At 40.2% G+C, this 27187-nt stretch overlaps 1 protein-coding gene across 17 annotated transcripts in view; it reads right to left on the bottom strand.

Moving 5' to 3' along the window:
- Positions 1-312: 312 nt before the first annotated feature.
- The window catches only part of ZBTB20 (zinc finger and BTB domain containing 20), a 449521-nt gene continuing 422646 nt past the window's right edge, over positions 313-27187 (bottom strand). For 16 of the 17 annotated variants that reach the window (XM_018074633.2, XM_018074632.2, XM_018074635.2 and 13 more), the window contains 2 exons: positions 6985-8592; positions 313-1808 (listed from right to left, as the gene is read on the bottom strand). In XM_018074633.2, coding sequence (XP_017930122.1) covers positions 1390-1808; positions 6985-8572 — 2007 coding nt within the window. In that variant the 5' untranslated portion in view covers positions 8573-8592 and the 3' untranslated portion in view covers positions 313-1389. Of the gene's footprint in view, positions 1809-3321; positions 3435-6984; positions 8593-27187 lie in introns of all 17 variants that reach the window. The other variant, XR_001920906.2, reaches the window with a different exon arrangement.

Consider the following 27187-nt stretch of genomic DNA (forward strand, 5'->3'; position numbering starts at 1 on the left):
TTAGCTAACCTTAACAGTCTCAATTTAAAATAAAATATATATTTTTATATATATTCATATATATAATAAAAGAGAAGATATTAGTGGCAGTGTATGCAAAACAAAAAAGAAAACAAAGAAAAATTACTTTTAACAATCTCACTTTTTTTGTTTTTTTTACACAAATACTGTTGTAAATATATTAAAAAAATCAGCATTCTATCTGGTAAACGTCACTTTTGCCCCTCTATAAAATTTTGAATTAAAAAAGTCCCAAGAACTCTTTTTTTTAAATTATTATTCCCCTCCCCACCCACCCTCTATTCCTCTTTCTTCCACAAGAATAAATCCTGATGCAACTTTTTTTTTTTTTTTGCAAAGATTGTGGGAACTAACCCTTCTCTTGTACCTAGATCCATAGGTTGCAACCTCTGATATCTTTGATTTTCCTCTGTGTTTCTCTTTGCCTTCTGTGAAAGTCCCTCTTGATTGTGCTGAGGCCCTGTGCTCAGCGAAGACACTGAATAAATTACAAAAAGCCACCGTTGCTCTTTGTCTGAATCTTCTTGGTTTCTGCTATAAGGTGGTGGTACGAGAAAAGCAGCGGGGAGGGTGCGCCAGAGAGCGTGGGATGGAGCAGAATCCAGGTGAGGAACCTCTGATTCTTTTTCCTCACCCTGCAGGGACTCCACACTATCCAAGCCACACTGCCTCGCATTCCCCTCAGCCCTTTTGTGTGTTTGTGGATGCGTGTGTGTGTGAAAAAGCAGACTCGTGGTGGAAACCAGCAGGGCCTTGTTTCCTCTGGTTGCTGTTCAACCAGAAGCAAAATATTCCACAGTTCTAACTGGATACTGTGAAGTCCAAAAGCGGTCAGCAATGTGAATCATGTCCATTGAAACACTGCAAGCGGTGTACTTATAATGACAGTAGGCCTTGTAGATTTGTAGTATATTTTGTTTTGTTTGTTTTTTTTGTAGTGCTCTTCACAAGTGAGAAAAAAAGATTTTTTTTTTTATTATTTTTTTGTCTGTTTTTTAATTTTTTTTTGTGGTTTTTTTTTTTGTTGTTTGCTTTTTGTAGTAAAGAAGGGTTGTATTTAGAGGCCAGTAGCTAGAGATCCAACCAGTGGAGCTCATGAAGCACTACCTGGCCTTAAGGCCACCATCCGAGGGAGGCTGGGAAAATTATTATTCACCCAGCCTCCGGAAATGTAATGTACCAGCAGGCAAAAAACAGTTCTTCATGTAGTACAAAAACAACAAAACAAAATGAACCCAAAAAAAGGAGGAAAATAAAGGTAAAAATGAAACAAAAATAATTTCTTAAATTCTAGTGCCATAGCTTTCTTTTTTTTTTTGTTGTTTCTATTTTTGTTGTTCATAACAAAGAGAGAGAGAGAGATTCTACTTATCCGTCTGACACATGCATCCTCATGTGGTCGTTGAAATGCTCGATTTGGTCAAACTTAGCTGGACAGACAGAGCAGACGTACGTGGTCCCCTCCGTGCAGGCCACCACCCCGGCGGGGACAGCCCTCGCGCCGGTGCCGGTGGCTCCAGGCGTGCCGTTGGTGGCACTGTGCAGAGCCACATGCCTCTCCAGCAGGGTCTTGTGGGAGAACTTCTTCTTGCAGATGTAGCACTCGTAGGACTTCTCCCCACGGTGGAGACGCATGTGCACATTAAGGGAGCTCTTCTGGGTGAAGCGCTTGTTGCAGATACTACACTGGTACGCCCTCACGCCGGTGTGCGTCACCATGTGTTTGATTAGGTAATCCTTTAAAGAGAAGGAGCGCCAACAGATGCTGCATTGGTGTGGTTTCTCACCTGTCCATTACCAATGAGAAAGAGAGAGACAGAGAGAGAGAGAGAAAGAAAAACAGACAAAAAAAAGAAGATCGTAAAATTAAACCAGCCCAGTAGAATGGTTGGCAATAAACTAATGGTAAGTCTTATGGGGGTCTTTGAAGAGCTGCTCTGGCTAACAAAGAGTAATTCTGTTAATAAGTGTGTTTTGATACACAACATTTTTTGTAATCACAGGATACAAATGCTTTACAAAGGGGGCTGTAGGTATTCCCAATCCACGTACAGTAAAAAAGAGTTCAGGTGATCTCTTCAAGTTCACATAGTAGGAACTAAGACAGGACTGAAGTTAAAATGTCCTGATATCTACACCCAGTTTCAGTGGCACAGCCTCTTCTGCCCGTGTCCTCACGCTCATTTCTAGACAGGTGTTAGCCAGGTTACTTTACCTTTCAGTGCCTCCATTTCCCTGCATGCAACCTGCATGCAATAAAAGCATGGACAAAGCCAGTGATTACTATATAGCTGACCTGTAACACATTTATTTTGGTCAAATTGCTTTGTATTTCTCAGAAGAGAAATGCCAGAGATTGCCAAAGGAATCCAATGCTTTACAAGAGGTTTACATTTGTTGCCTCCTTTTTTCTGGTCAAATCTCATAGATGAAACATGGATAAGAGTAAATGAAAAGGGAACCTCAGTATACAGAATTGCCTAGGCTGGCCAGCACCATGTGAAGGACAACCTAACAGATAAAATTATAGTGTAAGAGACAGGAATTTAAAATTATTTGACTGCCAATTAAATATAACACCTTATGAGGTAAATCAGAGATAAAATATACTTATGTAATCTACCACATTGCCTTGGATCTCCAGGACTGCTGTAAAACTGATTATGGTAACTTGTATAACTGAACTCTGATCATGAATTCTGACAAACAAGTGACTACAACGATGAACTGGGAAAATTATTCAACTGAGAACATATGATTGCTTTGTTCAGGCTACTCTGAAATCCTCCTCATGCTCAGAGTTCTTCTGGGAAACAATGCCACAGTCTCCTGTTTCATGGTATCAAGCAACGTTTTCATGATATGTTGTTGCATTGATAATGTAGACAATAACTAACACCCTGGATGCCCCATCAAAAGCTACTTTTTAATTTGTTTTCTGAATCGCTTGTGGTATATTTCAGGTTTGGTAATTCATCATCCCCAAAGCTGTTAGGGAGAGAGATAGCTCTGTAACAATCAAAATTATTCTCTGTTTCACTGATTGAAAAAATTATTTTCCTGTGGTTATTCTGCAATTTCCCATCTAGCAGAGATTTTTCTTTCTTTCCACAGATGTCCTGCTTCCTCCTTTTTACAGTCTGTCTGCACTGTTTTAAATCCTGAAGAGCCAATCTTCAGGGACCATGACACGCCTGTGGTAATATATAATTTACTCTTTGTATAGTGAGATTACAATATGCCAGTTATACTCAATTTTAATAGGAGATAATTAATATGGATTGGATGTGAAGGACCTACTTTTTTATCTCTCTGAGTCTCTGTTCCTTTTTATTTCATGGTTTGCATATGTGATGGTGACATCCATGAATGAAATCCACTTGCTGCTCTTCCTTGCACTCATGAGTTTGTCCCTATTTGGTGAAAGACACTTGGTCAAAACACTGAGTCCTTACTTTCCTGATGGCTTTGCCAAACACAGTAGCGAAATGAGTGCAGACAGACCAATTTGCTTGACACGTTATGTGGAAAATGATAGTCTGTCAGTTAGAATAACATCTGATTAACTTTTTTAAGTTAAGAGACCGATTATATTTACAGTGCTCATTTTTGCCTGGGGAAATATATGTCCCAGAGTTTGTAATAAGTTGGTCTCCTCCACTCTAGACCCTGTTAGGACTATGCTATAAAAACACCTTAATTTTTTCCTGCGTATGTTCCTAAGAGACACTGAGTTCTGGCTTTTTAACCTCAGTTTCAAAGCCTTCCTGGGAGTTTTCCTCTCTTAAGAATCTCAAAACTTTTTAGTTGTTGTTTTTTTTTTTTTTGTATGTAAATATATGTGCTTCCTCAGTGAGCACTGTAGATTCTTTATTCCCATGATTCTTCATCTTGAAGCCAGAGAAAACTTTGCTCAGTGAGTTAAATGTGCATGTTCCTCCTTTTGCTTCTTTATTTTGTATTTGGCTGGTATTAGACAGCAATGTGGGGCACTTAGAAACATAGAATCACAGCATATCCTGAGTTGGAAGCAGAAAAAGCAATGTCAGTGCCCGGGCATGGTTCCTTCGGCATGCCTTTTCCAGCTCCAGCCTTCCTGGAGATGTAGCCTCTGTGGCTCTTTGAACCCTAACCCGAACCATAATGGATGCTTGGTCTGACACTGAGGCCACAGAATCCTAGAATATACTGAGTTGGAAGGGATCCACAAGGATCATCAAAGTTCACCTCCTGGGCCTGCACAGGAGCACCCCAACAGTCACACCATGTGCCCAAGAGCATTGTCCAAGCACCTCTCAAATTCTGTCAGGCTGGTGCCATGAGTACTTTGCTGAGGAACTTGTTCCAGTGCCCAATCACCCTGTGGGTGCAGAATCTGTTACTAATATTTAGCCTAAATCTACCCTGAGACAGCTTCATGCCATTCTCTCATGTCCTATCACTGGTCACCAGAGGGAAGAGATCAGTTCCTGCTCTTGCACTTCCCCTCGTGAGGAAGCTGCAGACCACAATGTCTCCTCTCAATCTCCTCTTTAGGCTGAATAAGCCAAATGACCTCAGCTGCTCCTCATATGACTTCCCCTCATCCCATCACCATGGGTGCCCCAGATTATGGTGGTATGGAGGCAGCAGTGTTGGGGCCCTGCACAGACATTGCATCCATTCTAGCACTGCATTTCCACAACACTGTGTGTCTTGGAGAACAGCATTGCAGGATACATTAAGGCCAGTTTGTAGGGAACATGGAAAAATACTCATCGCCAGTATGTTTGCATCCACGTGAAAGAAGAAAAGGAAGTTGGTTTCTGCTGCATGGAAAGCTACATCAGACCGTAGTTTTCGGAGCATAAGAACATACAGAGATTTGAAGACGTTTAGATTGTTGAATTCTGGTTTATGATTAGACTCCTCCATGACTTCTCTTGTGAGCCCTCCAAACAGAAAGACTAATTCAAACATTTTCATGTCCTAAATCTTTCCCTTTTTCTGTGGATCTTTTCCAGAGCCACTTTGCCTGGCTTCTTTGACCAGGGATAGGGAAAATAACCCTGACAGTGGGAACAGCTGTCTGCTCTCCATTTTTGTAATGATCCTGTCCAGCACTAGACAAGGTAGCAGACATCCTATCTCTGAGGCTGCACATACAAAGATTATTTTCAAAAGGGTTTTCTGAAACCCAGTCTTCTGTCGGTTGAGGTGCAATTATTCTCCCAGACATTCCAGGAGCCAGTTTGCTCCTAAATGAATTTTGAAATAGTTTATCTCCCTGAATCTTTCCTTGCCACCAGAGTTTATTATTCTGGGCATTCTCAGACCCATACAAATATAACATTAATTAATGATTAGAGATGCCTACCATTTTTTCTTGGTTGGCATTATGTGTAATAGCTAGGAATGTTTTAAGGTCAGATCTTCCAGTACTACTCTTTATCTGACTCCAAATAAAAAGTGCAGTGCACAGCTTGGGGGTAGGAGAAATAAAGCACCCAAACTCAGTGAAATTATTTGTGAAAATGCCTTTCTAGCTTTTAGAACAAGGATGCAAGGAGATATATTTGAATGTGTTCTGAAGGAGATATTTTTCTGAATAAAACAACACTATGTATGTAATATTTTAGTTATGTGTCCACAACAGAAAAATGAAGAACATAAACAGATACAAAGGGTAATCTCGGGATTCAGGACTCTTGATCCTTGCAATTATTCATTTTGTACCAGTCCTGAAATGTTGATCTTTTTGTATACGTACATGTCTGCCTTAGATGTCTAGAGGAGTTTTTCATTTAAGTGATAAATATAGGTAAATTGAAGTCAAACATTTACATACTCACATGGAATTGAAGTCTATTGCATACAACTGAGAGGCATGACCTACATTCCTCCCATACTTTGGGTAATTTTTCCAGGTTTCAACTCCATGTATCACAAACCCAGCATTTATTTTAAGATCTGATGTTAACAAAACCACCGCTTGGTGAAAGAAATATTTACTCTTTCTCTAAACTAGAATTTCTCTCCAATGTCATAAAGAGCTGAGGGCTAAAGCAAGCAAAATTTAGTCCTGAACTCGTGATAGTTCCTCCATGTAAGATACATATATCTCCTTGCTTTGAAGTCTCTTAACTTGAGAAAGCTAGAAAAGGTAGTTTTGGTTTGGTAGAAAATATGGTTACCTATATTGTCTCAATAGTCCATAAACCATATACTAAAGCAGCTGCATTTTTAAACAAAAAAGGGCTGATGTTGTGTTCTGTTGCGTTTTACATATATTCTTCCAAAATTTTCTCATTGAAACCTATGTTTCTGTACTCACAGCTAGTGAATTATCTGACTTACCAAGAGAGAAGGGATTACAGCAATCAGCTTCAATGTAGTACAGAAAGACCTCTTTCCCTCCTTCCTTACAAAACTCCCAATTTACTTTCTTATAGGAATATGTGAGGTCAAGAAAATATGTGGCAATGTGCGTAACATCCAGGTCTGGACCTACTGCTGCAGCTCCATCAGTAATGACTTTGCCCTAACCTCATGCCAATTATCATCACTTGAGTTTAAACCCCTGTAGCTTTAAAACCTACAGGGGTATGCCCTTTCTTAGTAGATACAGTTTTTCTTATGACTTATTACAGTTCCTCATGCCACTTCCACTTAAGGTTGCCTGGTCACCTTGCAGGATACAACAAATGCTTACCATTTCCTTGGACAGATGCAGGGCACATTTTACTCCAACTAAAATGAGCTTGTTTCTGTACCATGCACAGTTAGGCCCCTGCATGAGATCTGTACGTTTCTGCAGAGGCTCAACTTCAGTGCAGTAAGCCTGGGGAGTGTTCAGTGACACCCTGGATAACCCCTCTCTTCTGTTTGTGTTGGGGGCTGGCATGTTGGCAAACAGACTCTAAGTCCATGGTTGTAAAGGACTTTCTCTGGCTTCATATATAAGCCAAAGGGAAGTACTCTTACCTGTGTGTACAAACATGTGCTTGACATAGTTCTGTTTGGCGGTGAAAGTCTTGTTACAGAGAGTGCACTCGTAAGGCTTTTTTTCGCCTTGCCCACCCGCTGTGCTGTGGCCCGCAGACGGGGCCAAGGGCTGTGGGGCTGGCAGCTGGGCAGTAAAGGTTGACAGGCCAGGCTGGGACACTGTCACAAACTGTGTCTGTTGGCCAGCTAAAGGCTGGGGCAGGCTGAAGAGAAAAGGTTTAGGGCCACTGCCAGCAGACTGTGTGGTGAAAAGGGCAGGCAGGTAGGTGTTGCCAGCTGTGCCAATGACCTGAGTGTTGCTGGTCAGAGTCAGTGGCATTCTCAGATTGCTGGTGAGGGTTTCTGTCTGGCGTAAGTAGATCTGTGTGGTTGGCAATGGTTGGGCAACAGTTGTGTTGACAGAAGGCTGCAAAGCCCCCTTTTCGGTGCTGTTATTGACTGTGAGCACTTTGCTGTCCATTTCAACGTCATTGCTTCTCTCTGGTGAGGAAGAGTTGGCATCTACATGTTGCTGCTGCTGCTGCGGCTGAGTGCCATCAGCAGGGACGTCATTTTGATCTGCTTGAGAAGGTTCTTGCTGCCCATCCCGGCCCAGAGCAGCCATAAACTGCTGCTCCATGGAATCAGGCTCAGTGCCAATGGAGGAACTGACGCCTGAGTCAAAACTCTCCCCTTTGGGCTCACTCTCAGTGCCTTCTGCTTGGTCAGTGTCCTCAGTGCATTCCTCAGACTCATTGCGCTCAAGGATCTGCACCCTCTGTTGGCCATAGTAGTCATAGTCATCCTCCATCTCCTGCTTAATATGGATGTTGCCCATCAGGGTTTGAATTCGGACAGGGCGCGGTTGCTTGCGGCAGTGTGTGGTCTCTGGAGTGGTGGAGAGGTACCGCTCCATCTGTTGTGACCGTTCATGGATCCGGGTAATCCAGCTGGGATCTTCTATGTGATGGTCCCTGGGGAGTCCCAGGGCTGTTTCATGGTGGCTGACCACAGCTCCACTGTAAAAGGAGCGCTCCCCACTGCCATTTTGCATGGAACAGGCATAGAGGGCCGAATAGATCCTGTCCACACTGTGCTGTGAATGGCTCTGCAGGTAGCCAGACTCTGTGTCGGTGCTCTGCCCCGAGGTGCCTGATTCGGGTGTTCCTCTGGGTGTCTCCTGGCCAGAATCCTGAATCACTGGGTAGACCTCTCCCACATTTTGCGAGACAATCCTTGTGCACTCATCGATCACAGTCTTGATCTGCAGGATGCTGGCAGCTGTGAGGATTTGGAGGGCCTCTGACTGTGAGACCCGCAGCACCCCGCTGTACATGAAGTCAATGAGCTTTTGCACAGACTGGACTGACACCACTGAGGGGATCTCGATGTCACTGTAGCCCAGCAGCAATTTGTCCTGGAAAAAGGGGCTGCCAGCCGCCAGCACACAACGGTGGGCGCGTAGCATGCTCCCGTGGATGCGGACCGTCACGTCACAGAAGTGGCCACGGTTGCGCTGCTCGTTGAGGGTCTCGAGCACAGAATTGCTGAAGTTGTGAAGGTTGATGCTATGAATGCGCTCTGTCATCCCCTTGCAACTGATGTTACCTGGAGCAAAGCAGGAGACAAAAAGAAAAAAAAAAAAGAACAGATTGAGTCTTGTCCTCTGCAGGGCCACAGTCAGAGCACTGGCAAAGGTGACTGCCCACTGGGTAAACAAAAGTGACTGCACTGTAAAAAATCACATACAAGGGCATTGGTAAGAAGACACCATTTTTGTAAGGTCAGGAGTAAATTTTGCTACTCATTTGCAGATGCTCAAGTCCTGAATTTTTGGGCAAAAGCAAGTGAAGACAGGTGTAGCTGGGCCTAAATTCCAATTATATTACTGGGCCTATCGGTTTTTCTGGCTTTAAAAAGCTTAGAGCCAGCCAATAATAAACACTGAGCACATGGATTAAAGCTGGATTTTAAACTGTTTGGATGTGGATCCATGCCAGAAGAGATCAGAATCTTACTTTAATGGCCCCAAGTTGTTAATGCAAAGAGTATATATGAAAATGTGATTTCTATCTAGATTGGTATTTTAAGGAATGTGGATCCTATGTTTCACAGTACAGTGAAAAAAAACTGGCAGTTACTTTGTAAAATCCAAATCTGGTTCAAGATTTAGGCTGTAAATGTTCCTAAAATCCCACGCACAGTTTTGTCTGGGTTCTGGTTTAGAACATTCGCTACCCAATAGTGACAAACAGTCCTCTGAAAGAACCCAAAGCAAAAAGTTAACATGAGCTGTCCCCTTAATTTTAAGCATATCCCAAGTTCTGACTTGCAGCAGAATGCCATCATATAAAAACAAATGTTCTCCTGCTGTTATTTACTTGACAGAAACTGGAAAATTACAGACATTTACTCCAAGGAAGATTTTGTCTTAGTTTGGTTGGATAATCTAAATAGAGAACAGTTTAGAAAAGCATCTAACCAAATTGGGTACAGAGCCAATATAATCTTCAAATTTAACTTTTACAAGTGACTGAAAAGTAACTTCTTAATCTCTCTATCCACTGTTTCCTATTTTCGTCTTGCTTCCTTTGGCTTTAATGCTTTTCTATTTCCTTTCCTGTTCTTTACCATTTTTAGTTCTATTCAGATTTTGATGGGCAGAAACTGTTGTTTCACCTTTTAACTCTGAAGAACCAACTGCCTTTGGAATGGTAAACAAATAAAATAGTATAATAATTTTCTTCTCTTCGCATTTGTAGCACATACATCACCTTGGTTCCTAGAAAAGCGTGCAGAGAAAAGTAATGCTAAATCACCACAAGTATTACAGACATTTTAACTTGAATATTCCTACCTAAAGCTACAACCCCTCTTGCCACAATTACTTGTCCATGTGTGAGGATCCAAAAGGAAAATCTGATAAGCAAGCATGAGTAAATTAAACTAGCTTATTGTCACTGTCTAACAGAAATATACAGAGCAAAGAAATAGCATTGATAGCATTGAAAGCAGTGTCTTTTAGCCCAGCAACATCTCTCTAGTCCCTAAGAAGTGCTTTACATCTCATACACGGGCACTAGAACACTATGCACTGCAATTTGCAGGAAAATGTGACATCTTCCCTGTTCTGCCTTTTCCTTCACATTTATTCACTTCTGACATCTCAAGCACCCTCTATTCTGGTGGTTCAAAGAGAAACCATCTTGGACACAGGTGGTTGTTTTAATTCTCTGAAGTAGCTAATGATAAAAGGGAAGCACAAAGGTCAGGAACTGGAAATCATGATGGGGCCTGGCTGTCTGAAGAAGTCTGATGTTAACAGATGTAAACCAACCAGTACCAGAAGGGTACTAATTGCCATGTGTGATTAGCACGCTGCAGGGATGCTCACAGAGCAGAAACAAGGAGGAAACTACTAACAGTATGATGGAGGTTGTGAAATACATCTGTCTTGTTCATAAGCTTAGCCAGGAAACCAGAGTTTCTTCCTCTGATGAGACTGACCATAGGATCGGAAAAACATCTTAGGCATTCAAATACATTGCAACTATTATTACACAAAATAATGTACAGAAGAGATGTATTTCCTCCTCCTTCCAGACAAAGTAATTCTCCAAATGCCTACAGGGCAGTTCAGGATGCTTCCCTTCCCAACATGTCAGATCACACAAGAATCCAAAATGTATTTACATAAAAAGTCGGAATCCTTGGCAAAAGCTTTGTTCTGGTGAAGCAACAGAAGGTGGAAAATTAATGATAAATAGATGACACATCTTTTCAAGACCTACTGTAGGCCACAGCAAATGACTGCACAGCTACCCATTTATCTCTGTCTTGAGTAGTATCAATGACAACTTGATTTGATCCTAGGACTGTCTTTTCACAGAAACATGACTTTATGTTCTGCTTTGTCAAATGAGGTATTTGATAATAAGAAATATGCAGCAGTCCAACTCAATAACCAAAAAACCCTGCTTTCCACAAACATTCACAGTGTGGAATATTCTACACATATCAGAGAGGCTACAGACAGGTCTCTTGATTTGAGAGGTGCAAAGTAATCTACTTTTTCCCTTATGCTCCTTGGCAGATAAAATAATTTTGTGAGTGGAACTCTGAAAAATGCATCCTCAGGACAAGTCCTTTCCAGAAAGGTGTAACATGCATCATGAGACTGGATGACTTCTTGGGAAAGTAAACTCTGCCACTTACCCACAAATTATGTACAGAAAGGAGGAAGGGCAAGGTTCATCTATAAGTTTCAACAGCCCTTCTCAGGTCCTGGCTGTGGGAATCAAGAGTTGCGTAGCCATAGAGTATTCTGTTGTTAGATGGCTTGATGAAATCAGGCAGCTGGGCTTAACCACAGCACAGAAAAGAGGTTTGTTTGCATTGTTGAGAGTGATGTGAATATCTCTCCTCTCTCCTATAGGAGCTGATTTAGGGTGCACCTTGTGGTGTAGGACCTGATCTGAAAACCAACTGAGTCACTTCATAAATGGCATGGAATGCTTTTTGTTGTTCCTGTTAGTAAAAACAGAGTTTGCCCTTAGAAAAAAAAAATCCTTTCCTCCTTTACTTCTTCAAGTGAAATTGGAACAAATACCACTTCTTCACCTGAGAAACAACTGAAATTTACTCCTTAAGGATAAAACAAGAAGGGTGGTGGAAGAAACACACAACAAAATGGAAAAAAAAGGTAATAGAGATTTTGAGGATGATTATTCTAGGCCATCTTCCTTGACATTCAACACTGTAAACTATATCTATCCAAAGTACAGGCAATCAAATAATTTGCAATAGTGTCAGAGACACTACTGCACAAACCACAGCAGTATGAAGAGCAGTTTTAACAAATTCCAGAGATTGGTCTGTAGCAAAACCTGCTGTCCCATTCAGATCCTCTCCCTCTGCAGGAAACTGGGTACAGATTTTTGTGGTTGAAAGCCGAAAGTCCAAAGCTGATGCTTCCCATAAAACGTGGACTTGCCAATGCAGGTTTGATTCTAAGTAAATGCCACATTCTGACAAAGGCTACTAGAGCCTTGGACAAGCCAGAAAGCGTGTCAGCTCTTCACAAGACCCAGCTATACACACGCGCACTCACCTACTCGTCACCGCACAGAATGCCTGGCTCAGGAAAAAGCCTGCTGTCTCGGGCTCTTCTCAGGCCTGCCACTCTTTTAAACTCGAGACAGTGGGAACCTTTCTGCGAAATTCAAGTGGTCTTTGTTAAGTATCCCCCCTTTTTTTTTTTTTTGTCCAGTAAACATGATGTAGAGATCCCAATGGACTTGTTCTGAGAAACTCCTGTAAAATGGTTTTGTCCCCTTTCTGTGAAGCTAGTTCTGATTGGAGGGGTATTCACAAACCATATAGGAAAGAATGGGTGTGAAAATGCAAAGGCCATTCTTACCCAGATGGGCAATGAATAGGCATTTGCAGTTAAAAAAAAAAAAAAAAGGCAGGAAAAAAAAAAAGAAAAGAAAAAAAGCCCAGACAACTGCACAGATTATGCACATTTGAAATCCTCCTGGGATACAATTTGAAGCTGGCATGGCATAAAGGTGAAACATATTACTGTGCAACTTTGAAAAAAGCTTCATTTGCCCGTATGCAAATGTACCGATTAAACTGTCAGGCTATTCACAGAAACATGCATGGAATTCATCCTCAACTAGTAAGAAGGAGCACAACGTGGATGGGAAAGGAAAAAACTTTTGTTGTGTAATACATGACTGAATGCTTAGATTAGTGTTTCCCTGAATCTCATCCACCCCTCCTGCTGACTTTTATGCTATGGGCATTCAAAAGAAAGTAGGTTTTACCATGACAATAACAATGACAACCCCTCCAAGTACAGTACCAAAGAGGAAGGCAATGGCAGAAGGAAACAGCAGGCAGTGGACTCCTGGAAGATGCTATAGAAAATGTGGAAGTGCTGCAGTGAGGTACATCGAGTATGGCCTGAGGCAGCTTTCTATTTGCCAGGGTTGCCATATACAGACCTACATAAACTAGAAAGTTATGGTTTGCAAAGGTGATTTTTTTTTTGCCAAAACCATAAAAAATGACCCCCAGCAAACACATGATGTAGCAGAGCTAAAAAGATGTACAGAATACTGAAGACTGAAGGCCAAACACAAATGACTATGCTGTACATTTTAAAATGCATTGAGAAAGGATTTTTTTGTACAGCCACTAGATGTCCCTTTCTGCAAAGCCAATTGCTGACAGCTTTAATGTTCGTACCTGAAGGATATCAGAGACTTTGATTTTCTCTAGTGTCCTTTAAAATCACAGTATCTCAAAGCTCATTGATGACTACCATTTCTAGAAACACACTGATGATGAATCCACCACAGCTACTGTAACTCAGCAGTAGCTTGGTGCATAGCCTGCATGTGAAGCAAAACTGCCTAGGACACTGGAATCCAAGCTCTTTTTGGAAACTTACTGTGTGTTCTTTCACGGGAATCACTAGCAGAGTGAAACCCAAAGACTCTGTCTTGCTTTCATACTTACAAGGGAAAGAGAATAATCATCTTACACTCTTGAGAACTGGTAGGCTTGGTAAGACATATAGATTAAGTTTTAGCCTCAATCTTCTGCAGTAGCATTTAGAAAATTGTTTGGCAACCCATCTCACTGAGACTAAAACAAGATCAACTAGCTTGATATATTTGCCTAGTTTGTCTTCCTGACAACCTTCTCAGCCCTTGCATTAAGAATACACACTTTGAGAGAGAGCAGAAAAGTTGGAGGTATTGTATCTTGTACATAATATGATAACTTTATATTCTTAATATCAAAATGACAAGTGCCTCCCTAGTTGTGAGAACACCCTGGGCTAAGACAAAGATGTAGAAGTTAGGCTTAGTAGGCCACCTTCTTGCTTCTGAAGTTGTTTCTCTCTGCATCAGTAATCCAGCCACTAGTTCCTGGGAGCACAACAAGCCTAACTAACCCACTGCTGCTGGAGAAAAGCATTATTATCTACTCCTTACTCTCTTTCTCTACCATGGGTGGTTTTGGAAATCTCTAATCCTTGGTCTTCACACCAAGTGCCTTCTGTTTGTATCAGAAGGATGCATCAGGTTCTTCAGATAGTCATCTAGTCTACTCCCTTTCCTCATGGTGGGAACAACTTACCTACACTATCTCTTCAGTAATTTGTCTACCGTGTTTGCAAAAAAATCAACATTGTGGGGGATTTCCACTCCCTCCCCAGACAGACTGTCTGCTATCTTTCTAGCAAGAAAGATGTCTTAGTATTTAACTTTGAAAATGATTATTCATCGTTTCCTCCAGCAGATAGAGAGAACTATGGACCACTTCCCTCTTTATCGGACTCTCTCATATATTGGAAGGTGCCTCACTTTTCTTCTTTAGACCTATCTTTTCTAGGAAATACAAACTCAGGTCTCCAAATCATTCTCACTGGTTATAGGTATTCCCCTCACTTTTATCTTCTTCCATCTCCTTTCCAATTTGTCTTTCCTTCACTTAAAATGCAACCCTACAGTGGATAAAGTACTCTAGCTAAGGGAGGTGAATGAAAGAGTTGCCTATTTATCATCATATGTGATACTCTTTCAAGACTTTACAGAATAAATAAACCAACCAAACAAAATCCTGTTATCAAAACAGATTTGCCCTAAGAAAGATATATATGTCAGTAAAGAATCCTTAAGTTGGGATGAAAATCTCAACTCTTGCAAAATACAACAGTTTAGTGGAAATACAGCATTTCCACCACAACATATGAAAACTACTATAGCCCCAAAATTTCCATAGGAAGTTTTTTCATTTCCATACATTAGTGTGTTATATTCCAAACTTAGCACCATAACCATTGTTGCTTTCTTCAGCTCCAATGACCCGATTTATCCCAAGTGACAAAGCTTTATTTTCTGTTGTCCTAAAGTTAGTTACTATAAAATAAAACTGAATTAACAGAGCAAAAATTTCTATATATTGTTTCCATACACAAAATTAGTCCTGTATCCTGTTCTAACCCTCTGGGACCAATTTAGTGGGGCAACATTTCTTCCACTTGAAGAAGTGACCAGAACTCAAATCCTGAAAACCTGGTAATGTCTGACTTCTCAGCATATCTCAAAGACAGTGGAGAGGCCATTTTAGTCACTCCTGCTCAGACTGATTCTCCTGAATATTTGGCCTCATTCTAAGCAAGAGGAAAAGCTTATATGGAGTTTCAGGAACACAGAAGAACATTTGTATCCTCAGCAGGAGATCTGACCAGGAGTAGCCCTTGCTTTCTGTTGCTTTAAAGGTTTGCTGGAGTTTTCACCCAATCATCTGCTTGAACATCTTGAAATTCAGTATCTCCTTCTATAATATCTATCCAAAACAAACACCAGATGACACTACACAAATTGCCCTAACCCTACCAGATTGTTGTTAGAATCAAAATATGTAGCAGTCTACATTTAACAGGAAGTACTGTATTTTTACCAGTACAACATCTATTAATGTGTCAGTAATACACTCTATGGAAGAAAGAATCACTGCGTTCTGAAAGCTGTCAAACTTCTCTAAATTTCATCGCTAATAACTACATTTGTTTGAAAGACATAAACGCACGCACACACAAACAGAACCTTATTCTCCAAGGATAAAACATATCGAAGAGACAGCAAAAAAGAAAGAGTTTGCTTAAACTTTGTTCAAGAAATAGACTTTTTCTGAGACTAGAGAATATTCAGCAAATTTCCTATGGACGATTTATTCAGTTAATTGCCCTGTCCTTTTTAGTATTTACCTAATGATGAGATATCCATTTTACATAAAACTGAAGACTAAACCATAGGTGTTCTGTACATAAATGGCTTCTATATTCAGTGGGCATAAATCCCCAATGTCAAGAATAAAAGCCTCTATTTCAGCTTACACCCTTGAGGAGCAGGCAGTGAGTCACCTTCCCGTGCTTCGTCTGAAAGACCACGAGAGGTGTCCATCAGCACTAATCCCGTTTGCTCTACAATCCACAGGAGGCAATGTCTGTGCCTCAGTTTGCTCCACATGTAGAACAAAGACAGCATCACTCATCCCATCCTGCAGGACTGCCTGCCTTAATTAATCCTAACAAATTGTTCTGCATTCCTTGGATAAAGAATACTACAGAAAGATGAAGAATTATCTCCAGAATCTGAAGTTCTCTTCAGATTTTGTTCTCCGTGATTACCAAAAAGTTGTTTTCTTCTCAAACCGTTTAGTGCTTTACTTCCTCTATATCTCTTTATGGTCAGCATCCAACTTCAAACTGTAAAACACCAGGTAAAAACTGCTCCAATTCATAGCAGTGTCGTGACCAAAGCCTTCAAAGTGTTACAGCATGTTCAGCTATTTTTAAGTTAGAGAAGTACAACATTTTTAGTAACATTTTTAGCCAGGGTATTTACTTTTCCCACTTTCAGTCCAATCTGTATACTTACTATTTTAGGAATTTCAAAGATACTTTAAAGATGGTACAGGCAGAAGCCATTTTTTATTCCTAGGCACATATTTGAGGTCCAGTCCAATATACCTCCACATTAAACACTGGTACACATATACACACATACTGTTTTTCTCAGGTCCTCTCTCAGACTTTGTCTTCAGACCTTGTGCTGCTACAGCCATGCCATCATATCCCCCTAACATAGACTTCATTGATGGGGGATACTTCTCCTGTAGGTACCTACACCACCTCCAAGCAACATGTATGACATTACCAGAAGAACCACTGAAGCTGTCATCACAGCTGCATTAACGGGGATTTCAACAGACTGGCTATATCATTATAAGGGTGGTAATTCTTGTGACCCAGCCAGCTGCAACCTATTTATGTTAACAAAATATAAGCTTGCCAAATAGCATTTTAATGCTCTTTTTAAAAAATGTAAAGGGAGAAAACTATTCAACAGCCCTCTTAAATTTGGAAACAGAGAAACAACATGGCCACATGATGGCACCATTTCCTAGGAAGAGATACGAAGCCACGCTCATCCCTTCTTCAGCAGGGAACATTTTCATGTTCTACGTGAAAACTGTTTCAACCACACTTTCTTGTTCCCAGGGAGTCATGCACGATCCTGCCAAGCCCCAGCATGGTCCAACTGTTTTAATTGGCTATAAGTTTATAGCAGTTTGGTTCTTTAACAATCTAGGTGCATCTATTGCTAGTCTTCCCTCACAGTGCCAGGTGCTGTTACTCAGAGGGCGTTCTGCACTGGCGAACCTGCAGCAAGAGAACCACTGAATAGGGAAGGGGTGAGATGGGCCAGCAGTGCTGGTGAAGTTATGGTGTGAGCACTCCCCAAAGAAAGAATAGGGGGATGCTTCTTGGGAAAAAAACCCATCACTTTTTGGAAAATGTAGGCAAACAAGGTGATTTATTTTGCTGTTCTATGGTCCTGATTAAAAGATTACTCAAGTCCTAAAGAATACCTTCACCTGCTTTAAGGGCTTTTGTTTAAACCCTAAATAGTGTATTTCAGACTGAATACCCACAAGGAAAGTGGATAAGGATTGCTTTTGGTTATCCTGCTGTGGGGGAACTATATAAACTTATACCCTCTCTCAGAAACGTTGTTTAGGGAGGAGAAAGGGCTGGGGTTGGAGGTGGGAGCTGAGTCTGGAGAAGGAATGAATTAAAAGGATAATAGGTGCAAATATATTAAAACATGTCTCCAAAAGAGACAACTGCTATTCCATGAACTCTTTCACGTTCACCCTGTATTGTTAGGTTTTTCCCCCAGGCAGAAAGACAAGGAGGAAAAGCTTATCAGCCTGAGTGTGGTTAAATTCAGTAAGCCTGAAAGCCTGTGGGCTTTGGTTAAAAGGAAAATATAGATTAAAACCTCTTAAGGTAATTACCTGTTTAGAAGGTTTCTATTCAAGCTAGAATCCTCTACAGGGAGTGTTTGTAGCAGTCTGTTAGGAGAAGGGTGCAGTCAGATATGTCTGAGTTTTGTGGGAGAGCTGCTGCCTGCAGAAGAACACTGCTTATATCCTGCATGGTTCCAGAGAAAGGCCTTTCCATGTAGGAGATTTTGTTCTGGTCACAAAACTACTGGTTGATGGGAGAAACAAGGGATGGATGAAAAATTGTAAATGCCATTCCTCAGGGCTGACAAAAGGATTCTTTTATCTCTTCCAGTGACTTTATCTAAGCCCTGAGTAGAGGAAAGCTATCACATGAAAATGCTAGATTTTATTTGGTTATTTTTTCCATTTATCTTTTTTATCTACTAGTGAAAGGGTAATTGTCAACTAGTACAACTGGGTGCTTTGGTGAATATTTCAACTTAGAAATATCGTGAGACAAATATTCATACTGTTTTGGACTGTGGCTTCTTTATTTTGAGTTTATGGGATGACTGTTCAGGCCTGCTTATAATTCAGATTTAAATATCAGTGGGAAACAGCACATGCTCATGTCAACAATGCTGAAGGCCACAGGGAAAGTTTCTGTGCTCTGTAATCCCTGGGAACAGACTTATTTCCAAAATCACCTACTTAGTTTTGATAGGAATAGAAATGTATGGCAGAATGCTTTAAACTTCCTTAAATCAAGGAAATAAACAAGAACACAGCATTGCTGGGTGGCTGGATATCATCAGATGGATCTCTAGCATTAAATGTACATTGTCAGTTCCAACACTTCTCACTACCCCTCAGGGAAAAGGCCCTGGAATTACATGTATACACAAGCATACAGACACCAACAGGTGATACTAATGCAGTGCATGAGAGTTATTTCTCAGGTCTGCCTTCAGGCACATTCTACCTTCTACTCAGCTAAGAACATTAGAGATAGCATCTGGGAGTTTTATTTTGAATACAGGGAATATGCCCTGTTTTGAAATGTGGCATAGGATCAAAACACAAGGTAGTTCTGTTAAAACTGATATGGTTGCCCACATAGACAAGGAACTATGGGGAGAAACCCCTTTCTCTGTTTTTATTTCCTCTATCATACCCCTTTTCACACAAAAATTGCTACTTTGTGTGGATTTTTCCTCTATCTGTGTAACATCAATAAATTACACGTTATCACGCCTATCATCTAGTTATAAAGAGCCTTTCAAGATTTTTAATAGATGCACAATATTGCTACACTTACATTTTCACTGGTTAAGAAGTCAAAAATAGCTGTTGTGAGATTACTCTTAATTCATACTACTTCTCTCTCGTGGGCTTTCAAGAAGCAGCATTTCAATACAAGTCACAGATTGATACAGAGTATATATTGCACATCCCAGCCAGGCAGAGATCCTTTCAGTGTTTAATAAAGCAAAGCTGGGATGAGTAAGGGTTCTAGGATTTGTTTATCTTTTTTTCATAGGTGCAGTTAATTCCTCAAGGAGCTAATAAAGCTGTCAGATTACCTAGACATCTTGAATCCTCTTTGTACTCTAGTTCCTGAGTGGTAGATACATAAGACTAGATCTCATGTTATTTTAGCCTTATAAGTGACTCTGTGGACAATGAAAATTGTCACAGAAAACATAAACGAAAAGATGGCACAATGGCATCCCCTCTAGAAACAATGTAATTGATGTCCTTGGGAATCCAAATGCACAGTGCCAGCCAGAACACGTTGCTGTGGTCTGCAAGGCAAACACCACGATGCAAATGAAGTTTAGTGACATTCTGACAGGCTTACAACTGACTTTCACCTATAGAGTAGATCAAACACCATGTTTCTTGTGAAAATACAGTGACTTTCCCCCACAACATCTCCTAACACACTTTATACACATTAGTAGGAGGTACTAAACAGCACCTCGGTATTATGTTTCAGGTTCTCTCCCAGTACCACGCTAAGGCTTCAGTTCAAAAAAGACTTCAATGAAAGAGCTCTCTTTGTTCAGCTGTTCAGTGGAGAACAAGGCAAGAATTGTTTTTGGTTTTCTCTTATTCGAACACTGATTTGGCCCTACCTTTTTCTAAAGTTACTGAGGGGGATCACAGCACAGAGATTACATGGCTACTCTTCCATAGGCAAACAAGAGAAAAGAGGAGGAAGTGACTAGGGAAGCTTAGAGGAAAAGAGCAGAAAGCTCCAATGCTAAACAGATCACAGTGGTGAACAGGAGCAGAAGGTGACCAAGCAGGTCTTTACACCTGTAACTTTGGAGTTGCATAGTTGCAACAAACCAGGCAACTAATGCACCAGTCAATGTTTCTCAAACCATGGGACGTGACTCCCGAGAGAGATGCAAGCACTAAGCTACACAGCATTTTAACAACCCACAGTAGGATAGAAGGAGATGTAGATATAGCTGCTTCAGTTTCCTTCAGACAAGAGTCACCTGTCAAACACTGAAGTGCCCCTCTGTAAACTATATTAGCAAAATGGTGCATTTGGTTTAGTCTTCTCACCCAATTAGGACAGAGGAGATGACAGCAGTAGCATGTATGGCTAAGACAAAATAACAATGATTGGCATGATTTTGTTTGACATCCTTCAAGCAGATCACATAAAGTGACAGTTTTGGTATGTGCAACTTTGGGAAGAACAAGTACTAAAAGGAAAAAAAAAAAGAAGAGGAAGTTAGTCAGAAAGGGTCTGAAAGGAAAAGATAAGGAAGTAAAATCCGTAAAATCAGCAGGGAGGTGGCCTTAATAATACTTTAATAGAGTCCCTATGCACACCCAAAGACAACAACAGAAAGATGAGGAAGTAGAAAATGCTACAATAGTTAAATAACAAGGTATAAGAGTTCATTAAAGCTGAAAATGTATTCTCCAAATATGGAAATCATGTCCAAGTGACACTAATAGAACTGAGCATAAACTGTAGCAGGCTAGATGTAAAACAAAGATTACATAGGGTAAAGAGGAAACTTAAACTCACTAAAGGCACAAAGATAAATACCGCAATAAAACATTATTTAAACATATCAGACAGAGAAAGTTTACAGGGGAACAACTGGTACCTGGGAAGTGCTGTGGATTATGTGGATTGATAGATTAAGTAGGCAACCAGTAGATTCAGTGTGTTAGCTAGACTACTGGTCTGTAAAAGCAGTAAAGGTAATTAAAGAGGTTACAGAAACTCTATAGTGGAACTGACATTATTGCTTTAATTTTCAAAATGGAGTATGATGGAAGAAGGTAAGCTATCTCAACAGGAGAAGAAGAAAGCACTGCTCTAGAGACTTGTTAAAAAAAAATCCCAAACCAAACACAAAACCCCCATTACAGAAACAAAAAACGTGAACAAAATCCCCAATAACAAAAACGTACTGGAAAATCTTCGCACATTGAACAGTGACAGATATTTGTACAGTATTCATCAGTCCTTCATTTCATGAGTGAAGCTCATCCAATATATAAAATAAGGATTTTCCTGGAAGACTCACAACTTAAAGAATGGTAATAAAAATCTTGGAAGAGGCAGACTCAGAAGACATGAACAAGTAAACTCAGACTGCAGATATCTTACTGGACAGTTAAAGCATGCCTTGGTGGCTACAGCATGACTTAGAAACAGAGACACCACAGTATTACCAACTCAGTCACGTCAAGAATGGAAGCTATGGAACTGTAAAGATCAATAAGCCTTATCCTTTTCCCTGCTATTTAGAAAGAACAGATACACTGCAGACACATCTTCAAGTTCTTCCCTGAAATCATGAAAGCTACATACTTGCATGGCAGTTTTAAACCAAAGCTGATATTACACGTTATCACTGAGAGTTCTCTAAATGGAGAGCAGTAAGAAAAGTGCTGAATAACACAAGAATTGACAACCTAGCATCAAGCCAGTATCAAGGGGTCATCAAATAAGAAAATCAACATTTAGGATAATTAGACAAACTTTCAAAGGAGTCTACGTGTTAGAAATGTGATTTATGCATCAGTGAAACTCAGGCTCCAAAGTCACACAGTTGCTTCTGAAAACATACTCACTGACTTCATAACTGAAGTACCATATGCTATTAGTCATTTCTCAAGAGAAGAAAAGCCCGAGAGACCAACCTGACAAAACTCACTTAGTGTACTGATTAGGAATGTAGAGACCAGTTCCTATCAGTACTACAACATTTTGCACTGCCAATTCTTCAGTGTATTGCGATGACTTTTTCAACAGAGGCAGGGTGAGCTCAGCTTATAGTTTTGCATAGCTGTACTTGTACTTACTTCTGTCTCTATACAACTCAAGCAACATATATCTGCATCTATGAAAAAACAAGTAATTCCTGGCTGATATTTCTCTGAGAGTTTTACAAACAGAAATATAAGCGTACAGGACATAGAAACCACCTACAACTACTAAAAAGCAAAGCATTTATTAAACAAAATTTCAAATATTCTTCAAGATGAAAGTAAAATTAAGAGTTGTGACACTAGTATTTGAGAACTATGGGTACCCTTGCTTTCAGTTTAGCTTTCTACGGAAAAGGCCTGTATCATTATTATTATATCATCTAAAATAGATATCTAAACATACATCATTTCTTAGGTCACCAAAAACAACCTAAAAATATTCAGCATTAGCTAAGACATACCATACATAGATTAGCAAAAACACAGATGAAATTACTATTGACATACTGTCTGACTATAAACAAAGAAGCTGCTAGAATCACGGCCCCTCTTCTCCTCACTGAGGGTGGAAACCATTTGAAAGCTCCAAAGCAGTTCCTAGGGAATCATAGCCAGATATTTCCAGAGGGAGAGGGAAGACCATAAGGGCATGTAACCATTCTCTTCCTGCCACAGAACCTCAAAGAGGAATACAGGAAACCTAAAAGGTAAAGATGAGGCCAAACCACCTTCAGATCCATCTAGCCTCTATATTAGCCCCACGCAAATCAAAAATCAAACCTGCAGATTCATGGGAAGAGAATGGTAGGTCCCTCTAGCTGCTCAAGAAAATGGAAACCCAGAGTTTCCATATCCACTCTCAATGCTCTGTGGAGCTCAGGAACCTCATGAGCTTTCCTCTCTTGACTTTCCCTGCCATGCTGGAAGGCTATGAAGCCACAAAAATCATAACTTAGAAGGAAAAAAGAAAACAGACTGCTTCAGAGTTCCCATCCTGTGAAAGCTGAAAAATGCTGGAATTAGACCAACTCAGCCACGTTACTTGAGCATGTAGGGGCAAAAAGTTCAGATGTAGTCTATCACTGAGAGTGTTTATAAAATGCATTCTATTTAATGCACAAAAACTTCCTGGTCCCTTGCTAAAACATAACCTTAGAAAGTCCTCTCCTATTTCAACATCCTGCCAATGATTGTTTAATGGATTTTTCAAAAAACATTCATGCCTTACTTTCCTTCTCAACTCATTCCTTACCAGAATCTCAGGTCTCCGCAAGAATTCTGTGTTCTCTAAAATCATAAAAATTGCTTCAGAAGTTTTTCCAGTGATTGTCCAACCTGTCTCTCAGTCCCATGGAAACTCTTTGCAAAGATGTTGCTTTTGTCTTGTCTGGAACAAATTCCTTCACAGATGGACCATCCAATATCTAAGAATAACTCTTTTAACTATCAATAGAGACAAAGAGATTCAGTTGCACTGTTCCCGTGGGATTCCTTTGAGTTTGGACACATCTGTTAAGATGCATACATCAGAGCTTGAATGAAGTTTTTGTCTGATTGTATCTCTGAGAAAGTTTCTGCCAAAATGATCTTATCTCTTGGTACTTGCAGAACATATAGAGTTATAAATGCTTTCTGAAATGCTCCTGAAATAAGTGGCCTATACAGATCAACTCAGTTTAAATACAGCCAAGTCCTAATGACTTTCTTCCTCTCAGCAAAATCTTCAGAAGCTTTACCTGAGGCAGTTCAGCCTTCGAACAAGAACTCTACTAACTATGCATTCTCTATCCACAAGCAAGGAAATATGTGAAAAACTGCATATAGCACAAATCTCATATGCTTTCCTTTGTTTTTTTGTAACCTTTCCAGAACCTGTGCTTGTCCTTGCAGCTTTTTGCACAAATACCTCTCTTCTGGGTAAGCAGCTACATGTGTTTGTGACAACTGAGTAGCTAGAGGTATAACTCAGCTGGAGCTCTATCAGCTCACTCTATCACTTAATTCCAAATTAATTCAAAGTGGTGTTTTTTATCTGCCAAGCCCTCCATGAAAACAGTTACCTCAGGAAGAACCTCTTCCTCTAGATTGTTTCTCCAATTGCATTGCATGACTTAGCATTTCCCAAGACTGAAAGAGATGGAACTGGACACAATGCATCCTAGGTTCTGGATTTTGCTTCAAGGATTCATCTGTGCTGGAAATATAATACTCAAATCCAGAATGTTAGGACCCAGTCCTACAAGTGTGAGAAATAATGCAATTTCATTTGGAATAAGTGGCACCAGAAACAGCATGTAGAACATACTATGCTACAATAAAGCCCCTAAATTAAACAGTGTCACATACGACTTCAGGGGTTTTTTTTTTGCTAAGCATTCATATCAGTAAGAGTGGCATTCATACTATTGCTTAAGCTTTCTTCACCTCTGCCTTTTACAGCTGAAGAGCAGATGGCTATCATAGAGTTTTTATTTCCTATGCTTGGAAAAAGTATTTTGATCTGAATCATTCCAAAAGCACCCTGATATTTTAAAGTAGATTGGCTTCTGAATAATTCTCATAAAAAATACGTGGTGGTGTTTTCTGCCAAGCACCAGTGACTGTGCATGCAAAATGGTCAGTGAAGATTTCAAACTGATTTGAATAGGTGGCCCATAAAATCCAAGTCTTTTCTTCCAGACACATGAATGAGGCCTTATGAAACCATCTGTACATCTGTGCATTTTTCCGAGAATTGATATACCCTACCATGCTAACTCTTTCTGGGTGTTTCTGATATTTTCGACAAAAATTTCTCCCAAACTTCCTATCTAACGCTAGTTTTTAAGTATTTTTATATTATTTGCCATCCACTAGAAAACTCTCCACCAGTCCTTTAAAAATGAAATAATCTGCCCAGCTGTGGGGGAAGAGGCAGTATGATAGTCTGGGCAAGAGAGGAGAAGCAATGCTGTACTGTCTAGAAGGAAGAGAGAAGAACAGGAAGTGTTGCTGGCCCAAAGAAGAAAAGCATCGCCACAGGTGATGGAGAAGGAACTTGTAGAGATAGGCCTTTTTTAAATGTTGGGAGCCAAAAATATTAATCTCTCGTGTCAAGGAACATATTCCAACAGTAAGTCTTGAGGCAATATTAAAAAAATACCACAGAACATGAGAGAAAGCTATAGTAAATATACAGTAAATATTCATCACACTTCATTTTAGCTCATGTGAGAAACTGGCATTGCTATTTTGCAAAGGCATGTCAAATAATAATTATATGCATACCATCCCAAACAAATACAGACCTGATAAAGGTCACAACCCATCATAAGTAATGGAAGTTTTTCTATGGGTTTCAAAGCATATGGAATCAACTAACAGAGATCAACACCACAAGAGGTCTTACCATTCCCCGAATTTTTGCAGGACTCTATATTTTGGGAACTAAATTTCAATAATTCATGACAGGACAATACTAATGGTGAAATTGTTATTAAACCTCTTTTCTGAAAAAAACCCACACTTTCAGTGTGAAAGGAGCACCTAACCTGGCTTTGCAGTTTATTCATATTTATAGAATCATAGAATTGTTTAGGTTGGAAAAGATCTTTGAGATCATCTGAAAGATGATTTGTGAACATTAAAAACTTAGGAGTCTAAAAGACTGTCCACAGAACAGGTAGAGTATGAAGAGCTGCAGGCTCCACCTCCCCCTGCTGCCTTCTGCCAATATTCCTCACCCCTGAACTTGGCCACCTCAGAAAGCAAAAGCAGGAGTTCATTCTCCAAGTTCCCTACAGTCCCTGCTGGCCTCTGTCCTAAGGTTGCTTTCATGGGTTTCCATTTGTACTGTCAAAAAACATCAATGTGAGGTTTCAAATCCCATTTACTAATGAACTCTTTCATCTTTGTGAATGGGATAAAGGGATTCTTTGTTTGAAAATAAGGATTATTTCTTCTTGTTGTTCTGCTCATTTTTTGCATCTTTTCACAAGCTTTTTGTTTTCAGAAAACATTACAAGACAAAACTGCACCCCAGTTTTAACAAAGAGCCTGACATCTCCAATTTGAAGAGAATTCTTGTATATACCAAATTGCATGCTGCCTGCTGTTCAATTGTTTCACATCTCTTTCTTCTCCCCAAATCACCAGGTGAGATTTAGGAAAGTGTCCCCAATGTTTACCAGCTCTATTAAAATCAAGATCTCTCGCAGAAGCTCATAATGAATAAAGTCAGAAGCCAACAGGAATGAATTGCAGCTAAAGTGATTTTGATAGTGATGATCCCTATAACCCGGCTGCTTCCAAGCTTGGCCCCGAGGCAGGATTTTTAAATTAAAAAAAGAAAAGAATACACATACTTTTTAATCTGATTTTTTATTGTCATGCCCTGATTTTTTTTATAGGTTTTTGCAAAGTCTGGTTGGCTTCCAAGCTCTTGAAACATGGTGTCATCATCTTTCTTTCTTCTTTTCCCCCCCTCTTGTAAATTTTACAACATCCTAAAACCACTGCAGGAGAAGTAAACCATATATTCTAAAACTAGTGAATGATGAGGTTCACAGTACCCTGCACATTCTTGCCCAAGAGACTTCCAGGCAGGGACCACTGTGAAACAACAATGTTTTGAAGAGCTGACAGGGTAAGTTATGACTTTCCAAAAATCGAGTTTTAATCATTCCCTCCTTTATTTTTGTATTTTTTGGCAAAATGGAAAAGAACATTTTTAAAATGCCAATTAACCCATGCTGAGTAATCTGAAAGTGAATGCACTCAAAACAAGGGCCTTAAAACTTAACAACCAAACAGGTCTACGAAGATTTTCCAGATTCTCACAGACTGATTCCCTCCACAAAACACTCCCCTTTTTTCGTGGAAATCCTTTACAATGCTGGGTGTCAGAGCCAGACACTTGTTTTCTACCACTGCAGTACAGCACAGGCTGAAACCCTCCAGTCAGCAGATATGCTTGGGTAATGAGAAGCATGTGATTACCTGGAGAGGAGCAACTACAGTTCTAGTTGGACAGAGACACGCTTGAGGGATCTTCCCTTTTTAATTTGTAAGAAGTAGCAACCTGACCCAACAACATGGTCTCAGCTTCCTCTGCTCGATTGCATTATCACGACCTTAACAGAAAAATGCTGTGTTTCAG

This window comes from Manacus vitellinus, unplaced genomic scaffold (genome assembly GCF_001715985.3).
Source record: "Manacus vitellinus isolate BGI_N305 unplaced genomic scaffold, ASM171598v3 scaffold_28_pilon, whole genome shotgun sequence".
Taxonomy (NCBI): Eukaryota; Metazoa; Chordata; class Aves; order Passeriformes; family Pipridae; genus Manacus; species Manacus vitellinus.